The sequence below is a fragment of the Mustela nigripes genome, chromosome 18 (genome assembly GCF_022355385.1).
Source record: "Mustela nigripes isolate SB6536 chromosome 18, MUSNIG.SB6536, whole genome shotgun sequence".
Classification (NCBI taxonomy): domain Eukaryota; kingdom Metazoa; phylum Chordata; class Mammalia; order Carnivora; family Mustelidae; genus Mustela; species Mustela nigripes.
The window spans coordinates 31,767,238-31,785,600 of NC_081574.1; the positions used below are offsets into that span (position 1 = coordinate 31,767,238).

The 18,363-nt window shown below is 43.3% G+C and overlaps 1 protein-coding gene across 2 annotated transcripts in view; it reads left to right on the forward strand.

Annotated features, from left to right (window-relative positions):
- The window catches only part of UNC5D (unc-5 netrin receptor D), a 538,291-nt gene that overhangs the window by 487,332 nt on the left and 32,596 nt on the right, over positions 1–18,363 (forward strand). For both annotated transcript variants that reach the window (XM_059384170.1, XM_059384171.1), the window contains 3 exons: positions 7,446–7,614; positions 9,283–9,510; positions 17,578–17,727. In XM_059384170.1, coding sequence (XP_059240153.1) covers positions 7,446–7,614; positions 9,283–9,510; positions 17,578–17,727 — 547 coding nt within the window. The remainder of the gene's footprint in view (positions 1–7,445; positions 7,615–9,282; positions 9,511–17,577; positions 17,728–18,363) is intronic.

Genomic DNA, 18,363 nt, shown 5'->3' on the forward strand with positions numbered 1-18,363 from the left:
CCTGCCCCAGCCCCCCTCGTGCTCTCTCCCCTCCTGTGATCCTATTTCAGACAATACCGAGTGGGTGACCCAGATCTTTAAACCCTTTCGTCGTAGAGCCATATGCTTCTCTCCTCAGTGAATTGTGCTTGTTGCTTGTTGCAATCCACCGCGCTAACTGCTCTGTTCCCCACCCCAGCTAATGGAATAAAATGACTTGATGAGCAATAGCATTATTTCCAGTTACTGCTAATCACCCCGCCCCCCAACCTGACATCGTTGCTTATTAACCACACGCTACTCGGAGAAAGGGGATGTAGGACAATCCCTGTGTGGTTCTATTTTCCACCACAGTAGCATCATCTGAGACCTTAAGACTGAGCATTTAACCTTGACCAGCCTCCAACTTCCATTTCGGAAGCCTACCCTCTCTGCATTGGACAGACCACCAAGTCCCTGTTTTCTCAAGAACTACACAGTTTTTCTCAAAGATTAGCAGTAGGGCTACCTTGTGTGTAAGGAACACAGGTTAAAAAAAAAAAAAAAAAAAAAAAAAACTGTAGGCTCCTGGGGCCTGCCCCAGAAATAGAGAATCAAAAAAAAAATTTTTTTTTAAGATTTTATTTATTTGTCAGAGAGAGAGAAAGAGCACACAAGCAGTGAGAGCTGCAGTAGAAGGAGAAGGAGAAGCAGGCTCCCGGCTGAGCAGGGAGCACAGTGTGGGGCTCCATCCCAGGACCTGGGGATGGTGACTTGAGCTGAAGGCAGATGCTTAACTGACTGAGCCACCTAGCCAATCCCAGAATCAAAATTCTAACTGACAGTGTCTACAAGTATCATTTTCAATAAGCTGCCTGAAGAATTCTGAACCACTCAATACTTTGAAGACCACTTAAACGCTGAAGAAGGAATCCACAGTGATAAAGAGAAGATTTTGCTTAACTTCTGTCTTTGTCCTCTGTTCTGCTGCTCCTCACCTCCCCTAATCTCCCTTCACAAAAGTCTTTTCTTAACTCACACGTGGCAGACAACGTGGCAGTTATGGAATGAAAAGTCCTCGGGAAACCTGCTAATGGTGTTGGGGTTGAGACTGATGAGCCAGCTGGCTTTCCCGGACTCCTCTCTGCAGGGGGTTCTCTGATGTCATTTTCCTGGGGCCTGTCCGAATGATCTGGTCAGAGCTAGAGAATGAGACAGGTATCTGACTCCAATAAGATAAAAGGAAGAATAAGCCCCAAACCTCGATTTTTCATCCATAGCAAGGTTCACATTCAGGTCAATATAGGAGGCTTTTAATGGAAAGAGAAAAAGTATAATAATAGTTAAAACTATGTATCTTCTTGGGAAGGAAACCGTAGGAGGCTGGCCCTACCTTGTTTTCTGAGCTCCAATCTTAAGACTAAGTATAGCTTCCATCTCTCTGCCTTTTATGTCCATTCCATTAAAATATGATTTAATTATGTATCGACCCAGGGTCTGGCATAGTAAAACTATCATTACTCTCCTGCCTGCATTCCTGAGTGATACTCTGGGTAAAGGTGATCAAACCTACATTAATCTATAATATAGACCATGAGGAGGAGAGGCGGGAGCAGTAATTTACCAAGCCCAGCATGGCAGACAACAACAATGAAAATCTCATCTCGAAATACAGAGCTGGTTGTTTTGCTTGAAGAGGGTGACACACAGCCAGTCCAGAATCAGGTGAGGAAATTCTGAGAGCAAAAGCAGAATGTGCACAGATCCACCTCCAGACCCACAGTGGTTCCCAGTCGCACATGGTCATGTTCGGCGTGACCTTCTGTTGCCATTGGTGTGCACATGTGTCCTGCAGAATGGCCGTTACCAGGTGGCTAGTGTGGCCAAGCTTGGACAACCAGCTAGAGCACCTGTCACCCTCCAGTGCACATTTTATGCAGTAGTCAGTGACCCTGCTGATTTCATTATAAGTCTGGAAATTTTTCCCTGGGCTCCTGTCTCCATTCATTTATTCATTCATTCAAAAAGATTATTTTTGACACAACTTCAAACTTAAGGATGAGGCACCTCGGTGGCTCAGTCAGCAAAGTGTCCAACTCTAAAGCCCATGCCATGAGATCGAGCCCCACCTTGGGCTCTGCACTCAGCACAGATTCTGCTTAAGGTTCTCTCCCTCTCCCTCCGCAACTCCCCACACTTGCGCACATGTGCTCTCTCTCTCTCTCTCATAAAATAAAATCTAAAATAAAAAATAATTTAAGGCAAAGTTGCAAGAATATAATTTCCATCCATCCCACAGTTATATTCACCACTATTAACATTTTACTGATTTGCCATATTCTGCTCTCTTCTCTCTCCATACGTGTGTATATGTGTGCATATACACATAAAATACAGATGTACAGACACATATACATATATATTTCTGTGAGCATTGTGAACAAGATATACTTTTGACCCTAGATACTTCGGTGTGTATATCCTAAAAAGGAATTCTCTCATAAAACCGCAGCACAATTCTCAAAATCAGGAAGTTAACATTGATACACTTCTATTATCTGCGCCACAAAGTTTATTCATATTCCTCCTGTTATCTGAATAATGTCCTTTGTGGCAAATGAAAATCCAAGGGTGTTCATTACATTCTATTGCCATGTGTCTTTAGTCTCCTGTAATGAACAGCTCCTATGTCTGTCTCTATTTTATGACCTGGACCCTTTATAAGAGTGTGGATCAGTTCTTTTGCACTGTGTCCCTCAATTTGGGCTTGTCTGATAGTTTCCTGTGGTTAGATTCAGGTTGTATATTATTGGCAGGAATGCTACAAACAAATGTGAAGTTCTTCTCACTGTGTCCTATGGGAGGCGTGTCCTGTCCATCCATCCCGTTTCTATCAGTGTTAACTTTGATAACTTGGTTAGGTGGTGTCTGCCAAGGTTCTCCACTGTAAAGTAGTCTTTTATCCTTTTTAATTAGTAAGTCTCTCGTGGGTGGGGGATGGTGGAGATACTTTCAAACCCTATAAATAGTTCCTTTTTATTTTCTAAACTTCCACCAAGTAGATGAGCATCTATTCATAATTTTTTTTGAAAGATTCTATTTACTTATTTGACAGAGAGAGAAAGCACACGTAAGCAGAGAGGAAGGCAGAGGCAGAGGCAGAGGGAGAGGGAGAAGCAGGCTCTCTGCTGAGCAGGGAGCCCGATGCAGGGCTCAATCCCAGGACTCTAGAATCACAACCTGAGCCCAAGGCAGCTGCTTAACCAACTGAGCCACTCAGGCGCCCCCTACTAATAATTCTTGATACTTGTATCAATACGGTTGGTTGCCAAATGATTTTCTGCATTTATTACTTGGCTTCTGCTTATAGGAGAGTTTCCCCTTCTCATTATTCATTCATTTATATATCCATGTATCTCATGAGTTATGTTATTCAATGGGTTATAATCCTATACTACCATTATTGCCTTTGATACTCAAAATGTTCCAGTTTTTGGCCAGTAGGAACTACGTCAAGTGAACTTCTCTGTCCTTCTCAACATCTATTTCTGAGTGCTTACAACTGGCATTTAGTAGACATTGTAGATACAATGACAAACAAGAAAAGAAAATAAATTCCCTAGCCTCATAGAGCTTCTATTCTCATTTGTGAGAGACAAAAGTAAATAATTATGTAAATGGTATAGAGTATTAGAGGGAAGTTAAGTGTAATGGAGAAAAAGAAAAGCAAAGATCAGTGATGGGAATGGTCAGGGAATGCCTCACTAGTAGATGTCTTTGGGGCAAAGACCTGAAGGGCATGAGGGAGCCTGTCACGGGGCTGCCCGAACGAAAAATTGCAGGCAGCCCGGAGTGCTCTAGAGCAGCAGAACAGCCGGGATTCCTGGAGGTGGGAACGTGTTGGCATTTCCAGTGGGATTCCGCTGGTTGCCGAGTTGAGGACAGACCGTGGGAGGTAAGGATGGGAGCATTGCCAAGGTGCCTTAAATTCCCTTAAATAGTGTACATCTTTAAGGCTGTGAAATGTCTGTTAAAGCACATCTTGCTAGAATGACAATTTATTGAATCAATTAGCAATTTCAGAAAGCACAGTTCCCATGAAAATAAGGCTCTTCCAAAGGCAGGAAAGATGGGCATTTGAGATAGGGAGAAGCAGAACCTCAACCCACTGAGGACATAGTAGGTGATTTTTGTGCTGTTGTTGTTGTTCAATTCTCACAGCAGTCTTAGTGGAGGCATTATTTTGCATGTAAGGAAAGTGAGGCTCAGAAAGGCCCGGGCTTTCCCTTCTGCCACCCTGTGGTTTTCAAGACAGAAAAGGTCAGACGAGGGATCTATCAGGGCAGAGCTGAGTAGCGAGGACACAAGTGGCACATCCGAATGTTCTTTTACCCACTTCTTGTGTCCTCTGCAACTACTCTTCCCACGTTTTCCCTTTCTGGTTCTAAACAAAGTAGCAACAGGAGTCTTCCTACTTTACCAGATTATTAGGTCAAATGCTCTTGTGGCTGCTACGAGTGCCCCCCTGCCCCCACGGATATTCTGTGGTTCTCTGCAAAGCTGGCAGATTTCCCTAGAACCCTCAGCTGCACTGAGGAAGCAGAAATTGGCATTCATAACCTGCTTACCTACAGTTGCCCCACAAGCTACCTGGCAACCCAGAACTGGCTCTTAATTTATTGATCTTTTTATATCCTTAAGTGTTCATAAATATGTACAGCATTTGGATGGATGGATGGACAGATCAAATACAAGGAAAAAGACAACTAGCAAAAGTCGAACACACCCAGACTTTTCCATCTACACTAGAGCATGTGATGCCTAGAAGTGGTTCTAGGATAACCCTTGCAATTGCTGCTGTTCGTAGCTCACAGCAATCCTAGCAGGAGCTTGAATACTTCCTTGTCAGATGTGCTCTGGGAAAATTGAAATGCCATCCATACTGTCCTCGGGAATCTTCAGTTTTGCCCAGGCCCAATTAAAGCCTTCTCTCCCTAGACCTCCTTCCTCAAATGTCCTAAGTCTGCATCCATGACGACACTTGGACTACATGCCCGCCTTCCCCCATCTTTACTTGGGATGTCACGAGAGCCAGCAGTATGCCCAGAAAATCTGTTAGTGGTTACAGAGGAAGAAAGTCCATCCAGTCACAGAGAGCAGGAGCCTGCGTACGAGTCAGAAATTTAGGGGGCATTTTGCAGCTCATCACTTTGGCGAACTGCTCTGTGACCTTATGCTGTTAACACCTGCCTCCACAGGTGTGTGAAGAGCTTTAATTAACATTTGTAAATCTCCCTGATTGCTACATATAGAAGATGGCAGAGAAGGACAAATTATTATTAATCGTGGGGGGGGGGGGGGGAGGAGAAATGGAGAGATAAAAGTTTAGTTCCTTCACCAGAGACCTACACCCACAGACCCTGTTTTCACAGTAGGAGGCTTAGCTGTCAATCCTGATTTGCTTCCCTTGCCCTGGTGGAAATGCCCAGTGCCTGCTTAATGCAAAACTCCCGTTCTCTGCTCTGCCTGCCACCCTGTGCTCTGCCTCTGCTGCCTAATGCTGTTGAAGTTATCACGGAAAGGAGCCTCGCTATTCACGAGTGTAAGAGTTCATCTAATTAGCTGATTTCAGTTCATTTGGCATTAAATAATTCCCCAAATTCCCATATGTTGGAACAATATGTTCAACAAGGGGGATGAGTCTCTGAAAGCAATTAAGTAGTTCTTTTAGGAGAGCTTGTCATCGGTCACTCCCAAGCATCCCTGCTATTCCTGTCTGTGACAAATGCAAGCAGCAGTGATAAGGAAAGTGCTTAACCTTCTCTACTGGCCGCTGGCAGGCATCCACAGACAGGCTGCCCCACCCCGTGCTGCTTAGAGCTCACCCTGGAATTTTACCTTATTTTTCTCCACACGCCCCCAAACCTCAAGTATATTGTATCCAGACTGTTCGGCGCACGTTTGTTACTTGCTAATACACTACTTACTGACGCTGCCCGCCTCGCTCGCCTGCTCTGCTTAAAGGCAGATGCAGACTATTTTCAGGTCCCCCTGCGCTCCGGTTGTATGGGAAGAATCGTCGCCTTTGGACGACGGTGGCCTAGGTGGATGGTCGGATTTTGTGACTGTGGCTTCAGGGCTTCCTGAAGTGGGAAGGACACTGCAGTCACGTTCAGGTCTGTTTTAGATGCAGTGGAGAGATGTTCCTGCCCACTTCTGTGTCTGGACTTTAAAGCAGCAGTAAATGACAGATAATGAGGGGGAGTAGGACCATGCCTAACGCGCAATGTCAACAAAAGTGACTCGGAAACTAGTAACATGTTCGATGCCCTCATAGGAAACTGTTCTGTTTATACAAGACCGTGGGATAGGTGGCATCTCTTGGTGCTAAATTTCATCTTTATCTTGCTCAAGGGGTGGCTTTTTTGATGAGGGATGACATAACTACATGCCCTTCCTAGGTCGTGTAAGAGCAAACTTCAGTCTTAATACCAATCGCAGTGCTCATATAGCATTGCTCATCTGAGAGTCCTAAATGGCTTTATGGGCTATATTCTGGGTCACTGTATTTCTTACAAGTGAAAATACAGCCCCCCCCCCCCCCAAATCAGATACCTTGTTCAAAAACACAGAAGCAGTTGGGGAAGAATGAGCAGACTTGTGGGTTCTTCTCACTGACTGCTGGCCTATAAACCAGCCCACCTTACTTTTGGGGACAGAGATTAAACCCAAAAGACAAGAAATTGAAAGATATCATGCAATGATATCATTTCCCTTCAGTTAAATTTCACCTCCTTTTATCATTTCATGACTCTGCATTCCCGTTGTGAATAATTCACAATACAGAAAATTCTCCACACTAGGTTGGGGTGGAATGACTTTAGATTTAGAACTAAAATAGTGAAGAGTCGAAAGCTAAGTATCTATGTATTTTATTATGCACATTTATAACCGTCTTCTCTGCTGTCACTGTGTAACCTATGTATTTGTGCATTGGCAGAAAACAAATGTTTTCAAAACCAGAAGTGACATCCTCAATCTGAGTATGTCGAAAGGGTTGCTTTGTTCTGTAATAATTTGTTTTATCACTTACTAGCATTAAAAATATTTGTAGAATGGGTTGTTGGGAGGAAGGAATCTGATGGGAAGATTACCAGAGCAGTCCTTCCTACAGAGCTCTCGGCTTTGGTCATAGATAATGTTATCAAGGAGAATAACACACCGGCCAGGTCTTTGCTGTCTTCTGTTCCGCCCTGTATTTCTGAAGAAGCACCTGTTATTTTGTGTGTCAAAACTTAGCTTTGAAATCTAAGCTAAACTCAGTCCTCATGCTTGAGCCTTTCAGGATAAATGGCTGTTGCCCAGACCAGCTCTGGGCACTTGTAGCGCCAGGAAGCCTCAAGAAAGCCCCAGTCTATGTAACTAAATTCTCATTCAAATACGCCCCCTTCTTGACACACTTCTTGTATCCTCTCCCAACCATAAAGCCTCCAGTCCGATGGATCCGAGGTGCTCCTGAGTCCTGAAGTCACCTGTGGCCCCCCAGACATGATCGTCACCACTCCCTTTGCACTGACCATACCACACTGTGCGGACGTCAGTTCTGAGCACTGGAACATCCATTTAAAGAAGAGGACGCAGCAGGGCAAGTGGGAGGTGAGACCCTAGTCTTCCTTTTTAAAAAATCATTTCCTTTTTAAAAAAATAGGGTTTAGCTTCCACCTATGGAATAGATTTACATGTACCTCTTTTAACACAAGTCTGCTGTGAAATCGGTAAGCATGTTCTTGTTTTTTGAGAGGGCTGGCGGCATGGGCTTTACAGTATCCTCAGGGTTCTGGCTGGTGTTTTTCCATGATAATGGAAAAGAGAAGCAGGAGAGGATCCAGAACTTTTCTCTTGGGTTTAAGAATACCGTTGTAATTCTCCACAGAGACTCATCCCCTTACGTGCCCATTTTTGGTATATAAAACCTATACTTCCATCCTTCCTCCTAGACCGTGTCCGCATCTGAATTGACTTTCCCCTGTGGCCACTGTGGAGATCGGGAGGCCGCTCAGGGCACCCAGGGTGTGTTCGTCAAAGAAACTTCTCTTATTCTGCCATCGTAGGGATTAGAACATGTTGAAATGTTCAGCAACAGAGCAGTTGCTAAATGTATGCTGAATATATTTTGGTGAATTAATGAATGCATTGAGAATTATTGAGCGTCCGTTGTCTTGTGTATAGGAGTGTATGAAAGCGATACAGCCAAAGGGGAGAGCCGAAGAGAGACAAGACAAGAAAATGAGGCAGCATATGAGGAGGGAAACAACAAGAGAGACAGACACAGCAACTATCGCATTGTTATTACTACTTTAAGTGAAACCTCTGATTTCTCTGTCTGATAGGGATTCCTTTTATGTCTGTCTGAAGTCAGTTTGCATGAAAGCAGGTGAATTATCTTGCTGGAACACAATGACCTATTCCAGCCAGCCCTGGGATCCTCTCTCCCAGGAGGTGCTTCAGGCAAAAGGAGTAAAAAAGGAGAATCTTGTTTCTTTAGGAGAAGAAAATTCCCAGTTGCGACAGGGGATTACATTTACCCTGCCCAGCTATCTCTGCAACTAGCCTATACTTTTTGTTGAAAATGCATTCTGCTATGTATTCAGTCCTAGTCCAGCCGGGGGCACATTTCCCGGGCACAACGTTCCGTGGGGTTCATAAAGGGGCCGGATTTGGCTCTCTTTTCCATTATAGTTTCTTTGCCTTGATTTTTATCACTTGAGTTTTTCCATGGAGCAAGTCCTCACAAGTTTTTCATCCAGATGGTGTTATATTTATGCTCTACCCAACCAGTCACACAAACCAAAGTTCTTATCAGGGAAGGTGAAATATTCTCGAACATCTTATCAAAACCATTTATTTAATGGTCCCTGGTGAATGAATTTGGTGGGAGAGGATAAAATATTTGAAGGAAAATAAATATTATCTTAAGGATATTGAAAGAAGATTTTCAGATATAGAACCTTCTCAAGACAGTTTGCTTGTCGGGTGTTAATATTTAAGAGTTTTCTTAAATTCAGCACTGCACAAATTAACAGAAAAAAGGAGAGCTTTGGAAATGAGGTTTGTTGTAAACTATAAAATTCCAACACACTGAATATAACTATTTCTTGAGTCCCTGATATAAGCAGTTATTTTGCTAGAAAAAGAGTGTTTTAACATCAAGAAAATGAGGACAGTAAAAAGATCCCGAAAAAATCGTGTCCGTCCATGCAACGTCATTGTTAAATCGCATCTTATTTCGAAGCTGAGAGAATTTCCGACACCTTTTCCCCACAGGAAGTGATGTCAGTGGAGGATGAATCCACATCCTGCTACTGCCTTCTGGACCCCTTTGCATGCCACGTGCTGCTCGACAGCTTCGGGACCTACGCCCTCACCGGGGAACCAATCACAGACTGTGCCGTGAAGCAGCTCAAGGTGGCGGTTTTTGGCTGCATGTCCTGTAACTCTCTGGATTACAACTTGAGAGTCTACTGTGTGGACAATACCCCTTGGGCATTTCAGGTCAGCCTTTTCTCTACAATTCTTCTTTTGGGGTCATGAAAGCGTGGGGTTGCCTAAAGATCAGTTATCAGTGGAGAATTCTGTCGCTGGGGGTCTGCAACATGGAGCCACAGCACTGGCTTACTGGGGACGCCTATCCTGAAGCAAGACGTGTGTTACCATATGTCCAACAATGTGCTGAGGTCCGAGGACATGACACCCAAGCATAGAGAAGAGTTAGGGTGCCTGGGTGGCTCAGCTGGTGAAGCATCTGCCTTTGGCTCAGGTTATGATCTCAGGGTCCTGGGATCGAGCTCCACATGGGGGCCCCCCTCCCTGCTCCGTGGGGAGTCTGCTTCTCCCTCTGACTCTGCCCCTCTCTCTGCTCATGTGCCTGTGTCCTCTCTCACTCAAATAAATAAAATCTTTAAAAAAAGAATAGAGAAGAGTTACATAAATACATATAGAAAACACCATGTACTGAATTATAAACTGACTGAGAAGTGTAGTCAGAATTCAGAAAATAGAGACCCAGTTGCTATAGATTGGAGAGCAGTCTCTGAGAGCCGTCTGTGAACCTTCATGGCTGTCATTTAGGGCAAAAGAGAAAGGGCTGCCATGTCAAGACAGGGAGAACGGCACGAGGCACAGGAACAGCAAGCGTTATTTGATGTGCAGAAGGCAGTGAGAAAATTGCCTGAACAGCTGAAGGTTATACTTAGGGAACAACAATTATAAATCCTATCTATCAGCGGGCAGTCATTTTATATCCTGGATACACAGTCTATTAATAATTAGGGCTACTAGGGCAGAGGTAGTTCAAGGTTCTTTTCCATTTTTGGTACTTTTAATCACGTTAAGACTCATTTTAAATTAGCTACTCATGAAGAGTGCAAGTTTATTAATAGCAGCAAGGATAATGCAGAAGTACCTGTGTAAGCTTTGCCCATATATAAATAGCTTAGCTCTCCTGACACACCTCATCCCAGATCCCTGCTATTCCAGTCCTGGATCATTAAGTCCATTATGCAGAGCATTTCCTCAGTAACTAGCTTTTAAGACACTGAGCTGGAAAACTCATGTTTACCAATAGAGGAGATACAGTGACCTGAATCCTTAACACAAGCCAGGAAAGGTGACTCACTGCCAACCTACGTTCTCGAGCCTTCCCTCTTTCTTAAGTCATGTCAAAAGGCACACCACATATACGGCTGCTCATAAAAGGTCCTTTTTGCAGAGGGGCGCCATTTTGGAGAGGAAAGAGCTTCCATGTGAGTCGTTAAACATCATCCTGTGATTGCTATTTGATTACCTTCATCCGTTTTCACCACCCCTCATAACGTCTTTCCCGAGATAAAACACATTAACAGACCATTCGACAACCAAAAATAAAGAATAGAATCGAGGTTGTTACTACAGCTGAATGCGTCAGGAGTCAAGTGGGATGTTCGGTGACTCGGCCGGATTCTGTAGGCTGCGTAAACTGGAGTGAACACGGGGGGCCTGGGAGGCTGGGCTCATACGGGTATAACCCACTGCTGACCAGTGTCCCCGTGAGGGTCCGTTTAGCACAGGTGCCTCGGAAGTCGGCCCTCATAGCCATTTTGATCTCACTTTGAATAACGCTGATGTATATTTTATACTAGTGAGTTCGACATTTGCCTGAAGAAAAAACGAAGTGACTTTCAGATCATCTATTTTCCTTCCTGTTGATTGCTACCAGATTCTACCACAGCTCAGTTGTTCACAGATGAATGTGAATTGCAGGGGAAGTTACGAAAACGAGGCCCTAAACACAGCTTTTCAAGCCACTCTCCTTTCCTGTGGGTAATATACCCTTCTTCGTCAGTGCTAGGGGAAAATGGTATTCTCTCTCTAAATTGAATCCAAATTATCTTTATTTCATCATTTAGAGATACTTCTTAAAACCCTATAATTTTGCGTTAGAGAAATGTTTTCCAATAGAAACACTCTTAACCCCATTTGTCATCATCTATTTACCTCAGTGATTCTTTTTCTCTCCTATTATGTCCAATAAACCTGATTTTAAAGTTGGGTTTGGTTGTACTTGTTATCGACAGGATGTATGTGACAGCCGTCACGGTGAGCGGCAAAGGCCATGCTTCCCCCTGCGGTGGTGAGAGACCGTCAGCCTTGGTCGAATAACTTTTCTGGCCCACGGAAAGATTAAAACATAACCTGTAGCTTTTTGGAACACAACGGTGCAGTCTGCGGTCTTCATCTCTGGGTTTTGTTTCTGAGAGAATCTGGCTTTCTGGATTTTTTACCCTGCTAATAAGTGGACATGTTCCGGGCCTTCTGCCCAGGTTGCTTTAAACCACCTTAAACATCCCAAATCATCCATGTCACATTTTTCACAGCTTGGTACGTGGTATTTAATTAGAAGGGAAAATTATATAGTTACTAACCCATTAAAACTGTTCCACTTTAAGAAAGCCTTAGCAACAGTTCACTTTTTGAACCTCTAGCAGACTTCACACGTTAATATTAGCTCCCCCAACTTGTGTGGTGTGAGCTGAAAATATTATATCCAGTGATGACTCGTGTTCTGGAACTCGGATGGAACCCTGACTTCTTCATCAAGAGTAATGGGTCATCTTTCAAGAAGCATTTCTGCTGAAATCGCCTATCCTGGAATTCACCTCCATTATCATAGTGTTAAAAATGTCTGTTGGGATTTGGAAACAGACACGGTCTTGGTTGCAATAGTCGCCGGTGTTTATTACAGTGCATCTTTCATGTCTCAAAGAAATCGCAACACATATGTGCCCAGCTAGGATTGTTCTCTTAATGAGAGAAGAAGCCTAGTTGAAAATCATGGTGAGGTAGTTCATTTCATTCACAGTTCAGTGAAGTTATATCTAATAGAATACTTTAAATTTATGCCCTCAGTGGAAACCTTGGAAGGAGGGCAGCTTGCAGACCCAATTCTTCTGTCCTCTTAGAACCAGTGAGGGTCTGGTGACATAATGGTCCTACCAAACTGTAGTCCTGGGAGTTTTAGTACTGGAACAGAAACCCTGTCTCCTTCCAGGCCTGCCCTCCTCCCCTGTACCTCCTGCAGGGGCTGCTGTGCTGGCTTCCCCTTTGCTCTGGGGATACTTCATCTGAATAATAGTACCTGTTTCTCTCAATGACAAAAACAAAAGACCTTCTACACCTTGGTAAGAGATAATATAGTTTCAGGTTTTTGAAGATCTGTTCTGATAAATACATCTACAACTATCTCTGGGAAGCTAAATCAACTCAGATATGTTTTCTTTTCTTTTCTTCCTTTTTTTTTTTTTTTTTTTAAGATTTACTTATTTATTTGAAAGAGAGAGAGCTCCAGCAAAGGGGTGGGGCATAGGGAGTGGGAGAAGCAGGCTACCTGCTGAGCAAGGAGGTGGACCTAGGGCTCCATCCCAGCACCAGAACCCTGGGACCAGGACCTGGGCCAATGGCAAATGGCTTAACTGACTGAGCCACCCAGGTGCCTTGTTAGTTTGTTTTTAATAAAAAATTTGCCTGAGGTGATAGGAGAATAAGAGAATAAGCCATGACTTCCTGTCCTTCCTGTTTCTGTGTTTCTGCAATAATTAGAGCGGCCATTTTGTGTGTGCATGTTTGTGCGTGTTTGACATCATCTCCTTTGGTGACTTCAAACCAAAGGTTGAGGAATGGTGCTAACACCTTAAGACCTAGATTCTGTTACTGTCCATGTTTCATTTTCTGTGTCTGTCTCACAAAAACGCGTGCGCGCATGCACACACACACACACACAGAGCTCAAACAAACCTTGACTCAGGGAAAGCAAGGAATTAAATGCTTGCCCCATCTTAGAAAGAAAGAAGGAAAAACAACTAGATTTTTTCTCCATTGCTCCCAGACCTCCTATTCAGTACCTCTCGGTATTCATTACTTACTTGGCATTAATGTGGATTTAGAATCTAATTTCAAAGGATTTCTTCCAGATGTAGTTCTTGTGTTTATCAATAATGCAACCTTGGGAAATATTGTTCACGTAAAGCATTTAAAGGAAAACACAGCAGTGACATAATTTCTGTGTGTGTCTGGGGGGGGGGGGGCATGCGCATGCGTGTGCAGGCACATGCTTAAGTTCAAGCAGTTTTGTCTCATAAATATGTAAATTTAGCCTGCCTGTTTTAGTATCCCTGAAGCACACCTGAGTATTGCTGCCCGTCTCATTAAATCAACATAAAGAGCTCACTGAGGCACAAAGCCCAGGCTTCTCCTGGCCACAACTCTAGGATCTGGAGAGCTAGCAGCCCCCAGGGTGAAATGAGAAAGGAGACAGACTAGAACCACCACCAACCATAGCCTTCGGGTACATTTTATAGGAAATAAACTAGCCAGAGACCGTACTTCCGAGTTTAATTAATGCAGATATCAATTTAACAATAGAACCGGAGCTCTAACATAAGGTCCTTGTCATATAGGAGGCGGATAGGAAAAAGCAGTGACTACCGGCCCTCACACTCGGGCAGATACATCTACTGAGTGACTCAGAACTAGCTCAGCAGAGCTGTTTGTATCACTGATTCTCAAACCCAGCTGGACATCAAGATTATCTAAAAAGCATTTAAAAATACAGGTGTCCAGGCCCAGCCCTGAAAAGAATACAATAGATTGTAGGTATAACTGGGAATTCTATGCTAAGTGTCATTTATTATTTTTGGAGAGTGTTTTAAAGCTTATACTTAGGAGTTTAACTCTGAAGCCAGTTGTGCCTTCACAGATCTAGAAATAACAATGATTAGTTCTTTATTGGGCTTCTTCATTTTAATACTTACTTGTTTGGTTACAGAGTAACTATGGTTACTTAATATTTGGTGCAAGATTATGAGACACTGTTAATTGTATATGGTGGGTCCCATGTGTGGAGAAGAAAGTAAGCTAAGAAAAAAAAAAGCAAAAGTAAATCATGGTTGTATTTAAATTGGGGGCCGTAAAGCAGGAATTTCTGAAAGGTACCATTTTCCTCTGTGATAATTGTAAGTGGACATCTATTAAAAATTTCTAATGTTCTCCATGCTGCATTTCAGGGACTGCTTAGGCAGTATATATAACCGTAGGGCAAATACAGACTGACTTATGTCATCTTTATATATATCTCACACCAGTGAAAAATTATTTACGGGATAGAGTTAATAACAGTCTGACCTTCACATGACTCAAAAAAAAAAAAAAAAATCAAGTACAGAATAGAGAAAGGCAGCGAAATGTAGACAAAATACCAGACCACAGTCAAGTTGCCCTGTTTTGGTCTTTACTCCATCACTAACCCTGTAAATAGGAAGAGGACTTTCTTTGGGAGAGGGGTGTGCTTCAGTTTTCATCTGGAAGTAAGGTACATGTGATTTAAAACTACAGTTCTCTTTCTAGTGTGATGGTGCTCCATATCGTTTCTAAATATTAAAGTAGCCAAGCCCTACACTAAGAAATGTGCCATCTTGCACAAGACACTTCATCTTCTGACCTCAGTTTACTTCTCCATACACTCAGACAAGTTAGATTATTTAAAGAAAGGGGACATGCTTTAAACAGCCCAGTCAAATATGGGTGGAAGGGTCCACACTGTTGCTATTGTGTAGCTTTCAAGTGTTTTTAATAAGTACCTTACTTATTGGTCCTTGTTTCTAATCTCAGACTAGAATTGCACAGAGGTTAACAGATGGTGTTGCTTGGCCAGAAATAAGCCCAGCTAAGGAACAAAGGCCTAAAGAGAATGAGTACCCCACCTAAAACCACAAAAATGTGCCTCCATTTTTGGTTTACAAGATTCTCCTTTTGAGCACATGCACTCCCCCAGAAATTCTTATACGCCTTAAAACCCAAGTATCCATGCTCTAAAATTAAATACAAAGTCCTTAGCACAGGAGGCAAAAATTCATGATTTGATGTTCATCACCTCCAGCCACTCACCTTCTACCCTACCCTGTCCGAGCTCTGCCTCGCCTGGTACCTTTTCACAGACCCTGCTCACTGCCTCCAGTGCACGCCCCCTCCTTTTCCTGTGCCCATCCCTGATCTTTGCCTCAAGGTTCAGCTCAAGTATCACCTCTTCTGGTGATTTCCCACTTCTTTTCCTGGCCTCTCCTCCCATCTGGGTTAGGCTATAGCCTATGCCTTGCGTTGACCTCCTAGGTAGACACGTTATTTGTAATACCTAGATATGATCATCAGAAGCCCATTGTTCTGAGCCTCTCATTAGACTGTGAGCTCCCTGGTGGCAGAGAAGGTTTTGTAAACTCGAGCCCAGCTCAGGCATAGCTCCAGTGGACACTCATTAAATCTCAACAAGGAACCAGCGGTCAGCATCTGTAAAGATCTCCACTCAGCCTTTGGAGTGAATTCTCCCCCCCGCCCCCTCCTGCCATGATCTGTCCACCTTTCGCAGTGGCCATCAGAGGCCGGCTACTATGTCGTCATGCCCAGCTCCCAGAGACCCCCACTGTGAGGAACTCCCGAGACTGTGCTGTTCAGTACAGTAATTACAAACCCCATGTGGATATTTAAAGTTAATGAAAATGAAAAACTCACTTCCTTCCTCGGTCTAGCCACATTGCAAATGCTTAATAGCCACTGTGGCCAACGGCTGCCATATTGAGCAGCACAGATAGAGACCATTTCCTACATCACAGAAAGTTCAGCACTGACCTAAGAGCCCCCAAGAAACACCCCTCTCATTAAAATAACCGGAGCAAATGACCTTGGAATCAAATCATTTCGTCCTGAGAAAAGATACTACTAACAACTGGTTAACAGTACGGGTATGTGACAGGTAAAAGCTGGACAGCTGTGTCTTAGTAAGACATGGTTTTTAATTCCTGTTATTCTGCACCTAGACAAGGGCCAGTAAGATAACCTCTGGGGCTGCTTTTACTTGCTGATAATTGAAATGTAAGTTTTATTGTATTTGTAAGCCTACTTGCCTGACTCTCACAATCTATTTTAGAATCTGGGAAGATTACAGGACATAATTAAAGGATCTCAGTTTTCTTATTTATTGTACCTCTGCAAGGGAATTCTAAGTCAGTTAATGGTGATTTTAAGAAATGGATTTAGGGAGTTCTCTTATCTCCAGTAACACGAACACCCTCACCCCAACGGCAGGTTAACCTTTTGCAGAATTCATGTCGGTTATTTTACTTGGCTTATCATCTCTCCAATAGGATTCTAGACACCACAAATTTGGAACCAGTTAAAATGGCTTGCTCCATAGAATGTAGGTGAATTGTGTTTGTATTAAATATAAAGATTTCTCCACAAAGGATACAGGAGTATTTACCTTCAGGAATCTGATTTATTTTTTCTGAGCTAAAACTAACTTGATAAACAACCTTCTTCTTCCCCTTTTGGCATAACTTTAATGAATGTTACTACAAATAAATAGGATACATTCCCTCTATAATATTTACTTTGAACCAAAGAATAAGTATTATATAATGTTCATATTCGTGGTGAACATGTGAAGGGGTAGAGGGGTAAAAGGGTGAAATTGTTGTTCAACTTTCAGTGTAAAAATTGAATACATCCCAGTGCTCCTGGGTAACTCAGTTGGTTAAGCGTCTGCCTTCCGCTCATGTCATAATCCCAGGGTCCTGGGATCAAGCCCTGCATCTGGCTCCCACTCCGTGAGGAGCCCGCTTCTGCCTCTCCCTCTGCCTGCTCCTTCCCTACTTGAGCTCTCTCTGCCAAATAAATAAATAAAATCTCTAAAAAGTTCTGTATACATTCCGTGGTTATGGTTATAGCAGATGAAATTCACACACTTGTGGAAACTCAACAGTGTAACATTTCGCTTGGGGCCGGGGAGGTCTTTTAGTTTTAAAGAAGGGCCTGGTGTGTTCAGCAAATAATGAAGAACAATTGTTTCTTTCTGCCCAGTTTATTAGCCAGCAGCTTTGAGTCCCCAGTCCTGACCTTGCAAGGATATGGGGGTAGCAAAGAAGCTAGGGTCTGTTCTGCTGTTTGTCTGTTTCTGGGGGAGTGTGGATAGGAGAGAAATGTGGCAGAAATCGGCTACTTCATTGTTGTGCCTCTTTTCTCTTTCCTGCCCCGTAGGAAGTGGTTTCAGATGAAAGACACCAAGGTGGACAGCTACTGGAAGAGCCAAAGTTGCTGCATTTCAAGGGGAACACCTTCAGTCTTCAGATCTCGGTCCTTGATATTCCCCCATTCCTCTGGAGAATTAAACCATTCACCGCATGCCAGGTATTGGCCAAACGGGCTGCTTCCAGAAATAGCTTTGCTTTAACCAGGAAGTGTGTCACTAAACCCTGGTGAGGGTGCTTTTGACTTACATTCTCCTTGAGAAGTATGGATTTAGTCTCAAAGTGTCACAGAAATGTAGCAGTTTGGATGGTACACAGGAAATGAGTCATGTTGTCATCAACTCACAGGTTTTGAGCAGGTGCTTGAGGTCCGGTAATGCGAAGTTTCTCCTCTCTCCCACTTAAACTCTTGCTCAGTGTAGGTGGAAGATAGTCCTTTAGCAACTTAGAACGAAGTTGGTTTGTCGTTTGTTTTTATTAAAACCAGTTCGTTACAAGACATGGTGTTAATCATTGTCAGCTGTGAATGATCTGGCTGTCAGTCCTTCCGGGGGTGGCGATTTTGAGTTCCAGGGAGCTCTGGCTGGTGGGGTGAACGCAAGAAGTTTCATCCTGAATATATGAAGTATTGGCCACCAAATGAGTTGGGTGCGATGGGAAGAGGAAATTATAAGCGGAGAGCCAAAGAAAGGATCATGCCTCTTAGAATCCTTTTACAAGCCTATAAAGATATTTCTGTATTCACCTATCTCTGTATCAGAGAATTTTTAAAACATTGCAAAATGACTTCGAGTCT